This window comes from Ostrinia nubilalis, chromosome 19, assembly GCF_963855985.1.
Source record: "Ostrinia nubilalis chromosome 19, ilOstNubi1.1, whole genome shotgun sequence".
In the NCBI taxonomy this organism is placed as follows: domain Eukaryota; kingdom Metazoa; phylum Arthropoda; class Insecta; order Lepidoptera; family Crambidae; genus Ostrinia; species Ostrinia nubilalis.
Window position 1 is genome coordinate 10,045,001 of NC_087106.1, and position 12,926 is coordinate 10,057,926.

Genomic DNA, 12,926 nt, shown 5'->3' on the forward strand with positions numbered 1-12,926 from the left:
ACAAACTTCTTTAAAGAAACCTTTAATATTTCACTCAAATTCATGATTGTTCAATAAAGCTTATGTGAATGTTTTCATGAAGCTCAAAAGTTAAGAAATAAAAGGCGCGTCAGTACAATGTATACTTTGCGTAATAAATTCTCGGAATTTCGCAACATTAACGTGGGAATCTCTGTCGAGTGTTTACGTTTGGTGTTTGTTTTGCGTTCGACAATGTTTTGTAATATTGGTTGAGGTTTGCAAATACGCGGTCGAGTATGATTTCTCATAAATTATTTTTAGACTGAGCCCAAATGTTGGCGCACCCAAAAAACGGTGTAAAGAAGAACTATCACCATATATTCTCATTTTGAATTTTATTTTCTGGATCCATACCCGGGAAAGTAAGCACAAAAATACAAAAGGTACGTTACTTAAGGTTTCAGATATTTAGAAGATGAAAGCCAAATTTTTTTTATAGTTTCAACCAACTTTTAATAATGTAGAAAAGTTTTAAGTTTTCTAATGACTTTTGAGCTTAAAACCCTTATCGTATAAAATGTGACTCAGTTGGATGACAGAACGTGTATTTTCAAACTTTGTAGGTAATAATACATTTTTACACCCTCTATGTTGTCGCAAACCCTTGGTTTCTTCTCCCTGTATTCTCCCTGTGTTAATAAAAATAATATTAATTTCCCGTTTTTGCAACATTTTTCTTTACTGCTCCGCCCCTATTGGCTGTAGGGTGATATCATAAGCCTAAAGCCTTCCTCGATAAATGGGCTATCCAACGCAAAAAAAATTTCAAATCGGACCGGTAATTCCTGAGATAGACGCGTTCAATCAAACAAAAACAAACTCTTCATCTTTATACTATTAGTATAGATATTATAGTATAGATGTTACCACTTTCGTTGCCAACCGAAATCTTTAGGCCCGCCTCTGTGTACACTCCGCAAAGTGATTGATCTAGCGGCGATCAGTCCCTGACCAGAAGGTCTACTCCGAAACCCTATTCACCTAGCTTCAGGTCTATCTGTCACCGTCCCTCATGCTGGCACCTCGCTTTGCGCGAAAGAGATGGCAACACTCGAAAGTTCCGATAACGTTTTCGGAGTAACCCCGCAGATAATTATTTGATCGATTGACCACACAATTTGTTGCTAAGTGATGTCATCGTGGGTTTACATAGAACGACGTTTTACCCAATCTCTTTACTTATACTACGTATTGTTTAGGCAGGCTCAGAACTGAGGTCATTTTATCAGAGAAATGGATAGCTGTGTGCCTTTTAAGCATTCAAATGCGACAATACCTTTATAAAACGAAAATTGTGACATCCACGACAAGACTTAGACTAGAAACCACTTACTAATAAAAGTTACACGCGCGTTGAACACCATTTTAAAGTGACGTTTATTGTGAAAATTACATTCTAAACTAGGTACTTCTTCTTATCGTGTCGACAACAAACCTACACAGAGTCAGCCCAAAAATCCGCTGTAAGAGTGGCGAAGTCAGCAGCATTCATTAAATCCTCCTGCGTGCACGACACGACACGACATCATGTGCTATTTTATACTACTGTGCAACCCTTACCTGTAACTTTTTATTAATAAGTAATTATCACCATTGCCAATATTTTTTAGTCTGAGTTCCAATAATACCAAATTTTCTTCCAGTTTTTCCTTTTCCCAGACATACTGAAAAGCTCTGAAATTAAAGGTAGTTACCTTGTAGGGCTTCAGCATTTTCCTCAACTCTCCGCTCTCGTTCAGTCTCTCCACAGTTTCCGCGTCCTGGAACAAGAATTAATTGAGTTTTACTTAATTGGCCAAAGAAAATTAGACGTTGTTATGTGGTTATTACGTTTCGAGTTGCCTGAAGGTACCGCTGCTAATAATTGGGATTATTTAATTGTACCGAAGACCTCATAAAGGTAGCAGGACCAACCGGCCATTGTGGTAATCATTGGGGGAGGCCTATGTTTAGCAGTGGACGTCCTATGGCTGATATGATGATAATGATAATTTTACTGTAATGCAGACAAAATAATGCTGATTTATAAACACACAGTTCAAACCATTACGGATTGCGCTTATGACGATTGCGATTATGATGAAGGCATCCGCTAAGAAAGGATTTTCCAAAATTCACTCTCCTGAGGGGACAAAACAGTTTCCATAGTTTAACGCAAACGAAGTCACGGACAAAACCTAGTATTGAAATGTAGAACTTCTCTTCAAAAGTAGCCATTTCAGTCACGCTTAGTTTGAAGCGTCCTTTTAGACAACCGTTGTCACATGTTGTGAATATTATTATACCTACTTTTCCATAGCAAAAAGTATCAGTATCAAAGTGACCTTCAGAATACACGTGCCTAAATATTCTTACTCAAATTTAACGTAAATAAAATGGGACAACGCTAACATACCTTGTTGTAGTTCAAAGAAATATTGTCCCAGTTCTTGGGAAACTTCATAAGTTGAAATTAATTACAGGTGAGTGATTTTCACCTAACTACCGGTATCAAGTTTTTTATAAGCTTGACGTCTTGTTCTACAACTTTAAGTATGTGGATTCAGACAATTGAGATCCTATACAGTACAGTACAGTACAGTAAGGGCTATACTTGTGGATAGGTAGGTAGAAAATAGGAAATATACGTTCCTATTCTGTCCCAATAAATCTAGGTAATGATTAATTAATAATGTAAACAAATAAAACCTTCATTAGACGGTAAAATAATTTTACTTTTATATATTTTTAAAGTATCGAAATACTTTTCTTAGATTAGAAGATTAGATGGCTGTAACGGAGCGGATTGTCAAATCTTTCACAGATAGAAAATCGTCGCAACGGAAGGAAATTACCCACCGGTGAAAGAATATGTTTTAAATCTTGAGAACTTTTTAAAATTATCCACACTAGAGGACTTAAGATCAATCTATCATGATTTACGCTCTTGCCAATGATGTGAATAGCAAGATGACCTTCGGCACCACTTCATCATGCGGTAAAGAAGACAATCGCGAAACTATCACGAGCCACGCGTCGATTCCCCATTGTTGTCGGCTCGTGGCTGTCAACTCCCCACTTCCCCATCTCCCCATTTCCCTAGAAATGGCTTCGTGTCGCGTTTTCCAATACAGCGGAGGTGTAAACTCATTGTTTGTGGCACTTTATGAGGCAACGCGATGAGTTATCGCGTATTGGATTACTGTGAAAACGTTGTTTTCTCTGTGAAAAGAATCAGCGGGAATCAAAACATACGGTGTTTTCTTAAATTTTCGAATACACGAAGCTAAATCATAAAACCAACAAGCTTAAAATCCAATATTGGTATCATATCAATACCTAAATAAAGATAAATTGACTTGAGACTGAGATTGTACTGAAATGTCTTTTCATATTAGATTTAACGATGGATTAGCTTCTTTGATTAATTATTTGAACTACTCGTAAATAAACAAATCTTCAGGTTTGATTAAATAAAATAGAAATAGAGGCATTAAATTCAGACATTTCTCGTAAATATTCCATCTGAGATATTTTTGTGTTATTGATTAGTACAATCAGTAACAAAGATCATTAAGTATTATAAAGGTTTTTACTTTGTCAACTCTTTGAGACAAATATTAGCTAGTTATGAAGTTTAAATAAGATTTAAAAAGATAATAAAAACTTTTTACATTTTTTATCAGTCTAAGCAAATAAAGAATAAGTAGCGATATTGAACGTAGAATTATATTAATGTCATGACTCCTGTAATAAATTCTACCATTATATGTATGATTGATTCCTTTATGTTCGAAGTGTAACCTGTGTTACATAATATAAAATATTGTGTTAATGTTTGTCAGAATAATATTTTTCCGCTCCGATACAAAAGTCCTTGAATGTTGGAGTACATTGTATTCAAATCATGGCTCATGATTTTCAGACATGTGCCATAAGTTTATTTGGTGAATATTAAGTAAGATAATCCTCATATCATCTCCCTCATCATCGTCATTATCATCATCAATAAACATTTATTTGGTACCAAAAAATAAAACAATAAGTACAATCAACTTCGATCAAAAGGAAAATACATTGTACCAAATTAGTCTCTGCTCAGTATGAGGTTACTACTGTTACTGGAGAGCACGTTACGGCCACTGGTATTCTGCAGAAACCATGTAGAGGTGCGGGATTTTAGTTTTCCTAGTAGAACCTCTCTAATTTACCAGAGGTCAAAGTCAAAGTCAAAATTTCTTTATTTGTTTAGACTAATAAATAGTACCTACTTACAAATCGTCAAATATTTTGTTCTTAAGGTTTCGAGACCAACATTTGGCAAGTGCTGAGAAGAAGCGCCGCAACAAACTCAGTCACTACTGTCTGTCTGTTAATATAAATAAATAGAAATAGCAGAGGCAAACAAGGGATATGGCCCGCACTCCACACTTTGTATCAATTGCTGAGCTGATTTATTTCACAGGTAAAAATATTTTCTATCATAATTAAATCCAGTATTTAAGTTTATTTTGCTAACGGTACGTTTTCAATTACCGATGGCGGGTTCATTAAATCAAGTTTAAATGTCAGAAAAATAATGGCATTGGAAAAAATCCCATAGCTCTCTCACATTAGTCTTTCTATGGCCATTGTTCTTGTTATCATATTCGGAAAATTTTGTAGTTTTCCTAAAGCGTGGTACACACTGTTGGAGAAGGCGTAAAAGAAATAAAATTACAATAAATAAAAAAAACTACCACAAAAGGTAAAATTATTGTACCGCATAGATTTTGAATAAAAAAAAACTTAAAATTGTAAATAGGTAGGTACTTTGGACGTAGCTACACCATCATGACGTAATGTAGGTACTTTATTAAAACGTATAAGTTTTAATGAAGTACTTATTTACATTTAAAGGCAGTAAGATCTTCTTTTCATTGTACTTCATCACGATTTCGTATAAATAGACACCTAAAAAAATAAGTAGTATTATTTATTAAAGGTAGTCACAATAACTTACTACGGAATATTCTAGTTTGTTAACCACTCAAGGCTCTTCCGCTCATTAATGCTCGTCTCAAGTTGTCCCGCATTGAGGCTTAGACCGCAGCTTATGGACCGAAGAATATAAGACCTGCTATAAAGACATTGTTTACTTCATTACAATACCCTGTGTAATGAAGTAAACAATGTCTTTATAGCAGGTCTTTTATTTTTATAGAATTTTCCTCTCTATTAACATTATAAATGCGAAAGTAATTTTGTCTCATAGACAAATATACTCAACATCAAATAAACCGCACCTTCCGCGACGCGAACTTTAACGATTTTCTTCTGACACAATCATGGTGCCCCAACAATATTGGTGTTATTTGAAAGCCCAATAAATATCCTTAAAGAAAAACACATTCAATTTCTTAATAAATGATTAACATCCCAACTAATATTATAAATGCGAAAGTAACTCTGTCTGTCTGTCTGTCTGTCTGTCTGTCTGTCTGTTACGCTTTCCCGCTTAAACCTCGCAACCGATTTTGATGAAATTTGGCATAGAGATAGTTTGAGTCCCGGGAAAGAACATAGGATAGTTTTTATCCCGGTTTTTGAAACAGGGACGCGCGCGATAAAGTTTTTCTGTGACAGACAAAATTCCACGCGGGCGAAGCCGCGGGCGGAAAGCTAGTATACCATAAATGTGACTTGAAAAAATACCTCACTTTGGGCCCACCTATGGGATCAATTAGACCAATTTTTATGGTTATAAAACCAAATAATAATCTCACGTGTCCTCTATGGATAGCGATTAATCCCAACTTAACAGTTTTATAGCCATAAAAGTTGGCTCTAGCGTAACTAACTATTTTTTGAAGAAGTGACTCTGGATCCTTCTAAAGACACATTTTTGGGGTAAAAACCTTTCCTTTAATGAAATGAAGGTTAGAACTAAGCTTTTAAATGGTGCCAATATTGGTGGGAAGTGGGGATGCATACGTTTGAAAATGCTTGTCGCGGGAGGTGCGATTTATTTGATGTCGAGTGTAGTTTGAGTCCCGGGAAAGAACTTAAGTTTTTATCCCGGTTTTTGAAACAGGGACGCGCGCGATCAAGTTTTTCTGTGACAGACAAAAACTAATTTAAACTATTTTTTGCATGCTTCTTCCCCTCTCCTGAATTTCGTGGAGTGAATGTCAAGAACGTTGAATTTAATTATATTAAAACAGTGTCAGTAGACAAACTATTAAATGAATGCACTTTTTATACAGGCCCAGGTCTACCCTCTGTTCTGTACTCCGCTTAAATCCCCCGCTGCAATCTCCGCTAAAAGCTCCGCTTCTGAGTAAACGTGGCCTTAGCGGCTTAGAGCAGCAGCACGGCTTAACATCTAATATCACAAGAGCATACTTGAAACGTTTTCTCGGGAATTATAGTTAATATTTCAATAGGTTCAGGGATTAAGTTGGTGTATTGATTTCTTCTAATACTTAGTACCTCGTTAACAACAAAAGCTCCTAAGCAACTCAATTCACATCTCTTCGGTAGCAAATATTAAAAAGAAAGAAGGAATATAAGAACATGTTTCTAACCCGGAATTTCAGATTTATAATTTTGTCCACTTATTCAAGTGTCTCAAGGCTCAAGGTCACCCAAAGGGCAATGGAGCGGGCCATGCTTGGAGTTTCCCTGCGTGATCGAATCAGAAATGAGAAGATCCGCAGGAGAACCAAAGTGACCGACATAGCCCGCAGAATTGTTAAAATCAAGTGGCAGTGGGCGGGGCACATAGCTCGTAGAGACGATGGCAGTTGGGGCAGAAAAGTTCTCGAGTGGCGACCACGGGCTGGAAGACGTAGCGTGGGCAGGCCTCCTACTAGGTGGACCGACGATCTAGTAAAGGTCGCGGGAAGAGCCTGTATGCGGGCAGCGCAGGACCGTGCATTGTGGAAAACCTTGGAGGAGGCCTTTGTCCAGCAGTGGACGTCATTTGGCTGAAACGAACGAACGAACGAATGATTCAAGTGTCTATTTCAGTATATTTTTTTTTTTGTCCTACTAAGTAATTGGTTTACGTACGATTAGCCCATACAATTAATAGCCAGGAATTTTCAAAACTTTGAAGTTGTATTTTTTACATATTTTATTTTAATTTCTATTGCAAAACATCTATTCTACACTATTCCTAACATTACTTCAAGAACCATTGTCTACTGGATTCTTAAACTACAATGTGTCGCGTTCTCATACTCGTTTTAATGGTTCGCGATAATTCGACGACAGTTTGGATGTTTTTATTTGGTGCACTTTAGCCAACAGATCTTCAACAAGCTGATAATTACTTAAAATCATCTAAGAAATCGATTGTTTGGTATAATTGATTAATGTACAGTCGATAACACATTGTTTACTACACGTAAAATAAGACGTAGCACGCTTATTTTTTTTTAAATCTTCCTCTTACTTATAAAACTGATAAAACTTTTTCATCATTTCAATCTGGACTCTGCAAATCTTTCATTTCACTTTAAACTTGGAGCTAATTGTAATAAGATAAAATTTGCAACGAACCTAATCTATATGACGAGTTTGATAAAATTCCCGTTTTCCAGAAGATTCCAGAATACGTCGCGAAAATCTGCGAACGATTTTCATCTCAAAATTCAATAACATAAGGCTGGAATTTCGTTATCATAGTTCGTTTTGTTAGCACTAGGTCAACAGTGTTCTCACTGTGATGGAGAGATCGCTCTGACAACTTTTTGTACAGTTAGCACATCAGACTTTTGTGTCGTATAATAGTGCTTATTGCAACTACATTAGGGCCACAATTAAATAGCTTGATGTGCCGTCTTCTGTATGATCCGGTAATGGAAGCGAAAATTACTATGATCAAAGTGCACATCGTAATCGAATGAAAATGATAATTAGAAATCTGAATAATTAAGAAGAATAACTGATGATCAGACTAATTAACGTCAGTTAAAATAGGTTAAACACCAGAAAACGTATAGTGTGGACAGGCCCCCCACTAGGTGGACCGACGATCTGGTGAAGGTCGCGGGAGGTACCTGGATGCGGGCGGCGCACGACCAGCCGTTTTGGAAATTCTTGGGGGATCTTTGTCCAGCAGTGGACGTCATTTGGCTAAAGCGAACGAAAGAAAACATGTTGATAAGGATACGCGTAATGCTAACGTAAATTATATTTAAATTATCCATAAGGAAAGTTAAACTGTCATTGGACTCGCAACGTCATTAATCGGAAGAACATAGGAGTTCGAAGTTAAGGTTCGACTTCTCTCCAGTGCTATAGAGAGATGACAGAGTATTGCTGATTATACGCTCCGTTGTATTTGCTTGTGGCAGCCCTGCCTGGACGCAGGGGTACGTTGCGTTTACATTATTACCATTATCGGGCAAAGCGCTTCGGTCGCATTACATACCGAAGAAAACAGTATAACTTTTAACCGATTTCATCAATAGGAGGAGGTACTTAATTCGGTTGGTATTTATTTTTATCTTTAACTGCCTGTCACAGCTTCGAGACAACGATAATTATAGGCCAGTGCTTAGAAAAAGCAAAACAAGGAACTTAGTCAAAATGTCGGCCTCTTCAACAATTACTTCACAAGATTTTCTATCAGTGTGACTATGTGTGTGTATCTGATCGTTATGAACATCATCATCAGTAGAACATCACTGAAACTGCTGATTTTCTACTTACGAACCCTTAAGCTACATATTTCTATCTATCTGTAACGCCCCTGAGACTGCGGGTGTCTATGGGCGACGGTAATAACTTACCATCAGGTGATTCGTCTGCTCGTTTGCCTCCTGCCACATAAGAAAAAAAAATCTATAGCCCTGTTCCCTACTAAATAGTATGGCATTTGGCCATAATTTACAACTTTACGAAGCTCCAAATTCCATTAAAACTGGCTGTTCTATTGACACTGTGGTAGGGCATTGCACGTGCCTCTGCCCCGCGGCCACGTGTGAAACAAATGCAGCAACAAAGACCCAAGTTTTTATTCTAATTACATTAATTTTTCTATCAAAGCGATGGGGATTTGTTTTTTAAACCACTTCCAATCACTAAAGTGCTTCTGTTACAGTGTTACTGTGTAGTCTTTACAAGCTCAATTATAAATGTCTGCAAATGAGATACCTACTGCGTACTGAAAAATTAAACAGGCAATCTTTGGCGGAGGTAATAATTATGTTAGTGTGATGATTAGCACAAGTACATTTAAGGCACCACCTTACTTTAATTTTGACAAACGTCAAAAATCTGTCAAACTCCATACAAAAACATCAAAGCTTCAGATTGAACTCATTTGTTTGAAACAAATACCTACCTACTGATTTGTAATGTTCGTTTCAGCCATTTTTAATTGTTTTGTAATAAACTATAACTACTTAAATAAATAAACTAACAGCAGGATTTTTCACTCATTTCTGTACAAAAAGTGAGATATTTTCAGGGGTTAGATTTTTTACTTACTATTCAGAAACAGAGAAGTTTTAAAACAAAATCAAAGAAGAGACAGAACCCTTTCTCGTATAACGCCATTCCCATAGTTATCTCAGTAATCAGAGCTTAAATAAATACATTACACGCGGCTCACCTACTAATGGCTTGCCGTACCTCACATAGGTAGGATCGATTTAACATCAGTATTTACTCGATTGAGCATTAGGTAGTGCCATGGAAGCATCTGAATTTTTTTTATCACTGGCCATTTCAATAAAAAAATGTTTTAACTGTGACAATATGGTTACGTCATACCACAGAGCAAAAAATATCATAATCCTTTTGGGCGAAAAGCAAGGCTGTAATGGTTTGTGATCTTTGCCTGTTTCTTGAAGAATTAAATAGTTGTGATGACATCCAGGTTTTTTTTTCAACAAAAAGGCGGGACTTGGAGCTGCCAAGATTTTAAACTTTTATTTTAGATAGGTACGACTATAGATGCTGGCCACATCTAGGGAAACCACTAAAGAATTTGAAAATCGACCTTTACAAGATTAAAAGGCAGTGTAGTATAATGCAAATTATTGTATTTATGATCTGAGCCTGATAATAAGCAGAAGGATTTAAAAATGCAGCATTAAAAAAAAGCGCCAACTGGTGAAATATTTATTGATTTGGCAGTGAAAAGACGTTGCTCTAAGGAACTGTCAAACTGAACTGGCTTTTACAGGTTTTATCAGTATAAATGAACTAAATTAATTGTCATTCCCAAAGATCATTACAATGTAAAGGATCTATTCAAGTTTATTTTCCTTCAATGTCGTCTCTATCCTTAGGGATCTTAGATGGCTTAGTGTGAAATGAGTTTTGATAATTTATTATACGAAATTTAAGCTTTGGCAAGGTCAATAACTTTGGAAAGGTAAGATTAAATATTAGTATTGATTAATTGATGAAAAATTAATAAATGTAGATATTAAGGTCTCAATTTCTTTGTAAGCTTTTCTATGTTAAGACGATGAATAAACATTTGTTGTACAATGTACATTTGTTGCAAAAATAGCACTAATGACAGCTGATTAAGATTCTCCACTATTTACCTTGATGTCCTGTCATCTTTACATTGAAATTCGATTCAAGATCCACATTATGACGTACTAGCTTTCCGCCCGCGGCTTCGCCCGCGTGGAATTTTGTCTGTCACAGAAAAACTTTATCGCGCGCGTCCCTGTTTCAAAAACCGGGATAAAAACTATCCTATGTCCTTTCCCGGGACTCAAACTATCTCTATGCCAAACATCAAAATCGGTTCAGTGGTTTAGGCGTCAAAGCAAGACAGACAGACAGACAGAGTTACTATCGCATTTATAATATTAGTATTACTAGTAATAGTATAGATGTTACGGTCAAAGTGATAAATGTGAAAATTATGAATAATCGCCGGTTATTATGAATAATTACCGCATGATTTGGTAAATGTGATTAATATGAGGTTATTTATGTGTGTATAAAACTAAATAGGCGGCTTAGGGGTGGCCCAAGGGCCACCCCCGCCGCACCTTAACCTATTTTTCACTTTAAATCAAAACATTATGTTATAGGCATCATGGAAAAGTTATATTATGCAAGAAACATTCCAAACTCATTATGCCAAATTATATTAATATATGATATCAAAACGTTCAAAAGTTTGGCTGTACACGAGCACGTACACAAGATGTTGTTCTTTTTTATGAAATTTGTTAGTACTAAGGTTGAATTACTAAATAATCACTGTTAAATGTGATTAATTTATCACTTTTACCGCGACTGTCGGTAATTATTCATAATAACCGGTTATTATTAATAATTTTCAATTTATCACATTAACCGTAACATAGATAAAACGATGGCGAAATGTGTTTTCTATACATTAGCTTAATACTACAATGTTGTCAAAGTTTAATCCCAAACCTGTCAACTTGAAAATGAACTCTATGCATAGATATTATAAAGTTTCTAATTGCATGTCTAAAAGCAATGACAGTGATATTCCATAATGTTTGCCCATTGAGGTTAGGATGCAGGTTTTAATCTATTCATTTATCTGCTTATATGAAAACGCATTATCGTAAAAGGTTCGGTAGAACGTTTACTGGGTGGTCTAGACTGTATGGCTATCATTATTGAATGTTGTAAGTAAATTTATTTCTATCGCCTGTCATAGACTAATGCTGGGTTGCACCATCTTACTTTAACTTTGATAAACGTCATAAATCTGTCAATATCTAGACAAAAAACCCCGGTTATCGTTAAAGTTACGGTCAAAGTTAGGTGGTGCAACTCAGCCTTATAGTTCGTGCAACTCACGAAGGCGAGTGAGCTTTACTTGTGTGTGTACGTATGTTTTGAAAAACGAACAGTAGCGAGCCACCACACATGTAAAGCTCACTCGCCTTCGTGAATTGCAACAACTATAGTAGAATTGACCTAAAATACGGGCTAAATGTCAATTAAGTATTGTAGAGTTTTTACGTTTTACGTTTACGTTTTCCCAGCGAGCGCAAGTTTTTCAAACTTGCCAAATGGGATTTAGATTACCCTGACTGGTCAATAGAAAAATGCCCAATTAGTAACTTATCCTAATGTATTTACTAAGTACGCCTCTTCTTTAATATTATTATCGCTATTATCTCCAACACATTAAAGTTTACATTATTTTAGCTAAAAATAACTCATTTAAAAAGACCGTATACATTTTATTAGACTGCTTAAGAAACCACGCTGTCTAGAGGTGATATCAACCAGCCATCTTACTTAGCAAAGGAAATATTAACCCAAAAGCTACTTAATTAATATAACAAGAAGAGCTAATTTGAAAAGGCACTGCTTTTTATGTTTATACCGCAAACTCTATTACACCCGACCACTGATCAGTGTAACCGTTACACCGCAAACTAGCTCTTATTCCTTTGGAATAGGGTGGTGGAAAGTCAACATGTTACGTGTAATGTGGTTCTGTGTACACGACGCGTGTAGAGTCAACAGGTGGACGGGTTATCGATTGTAGAGTTCATGGGATGGTGGACAATGTACAGACGATAGCACATCATACTATACATTTGTGTTGCAAATTCGACCATAATGCATCGACATAAGAGACTGGTGTTTGGCTTGATGTGCTGTGGACTGCAGTCCCGGGCAAAACTATGAATGCTTTTGCATTGGATTCTAAACCTTATTACGCAGAGAATAATTTCCATGGTAGTAACATTTATGTGACCGTGATTGTACGTAGTACTTAGCTATAGCTGGCATATGGTGTGCTGTTCCCAGTAAGATTATGTCGTTTTGTTTTGGAATAAAAAAGTAGACCAGTATTCTATGTATAATATCTTAGTGACTATCCCTGTACTTTTGAGTATGTGACATGCAAATAAAGGTTTTAAAATCTTGGATTTATCAAACTTCAGGCTGCCTTTCAGAAATCAAGCGGA

General features: G+C 36.2%; 1 protein-coding gene across 1 annotated transcript in view; it reads right to left on the minus strand.

The window, feature by feature from the left end:
- Window positions 1-12,926, minus strand: part of LOC135081182 (glutaredoxin domain-containing cysteine-rich protein CG31559-like) — a 119,443-nt gene that overhangs the window by 5,345 nt on the left and 101,172 nt on the right. Inside the window, exon 4 of the mRNA XM_063975926.1 lies at window positions 1,716-1,781. Within this exon, the coding sequence (XP_063831996.1) occupies window positions 1,716-1,781 (66 nt within the window). The remainder of the gene's footprint in view (window positions 1-1,715; window positions 1,782-12,926) is intronic.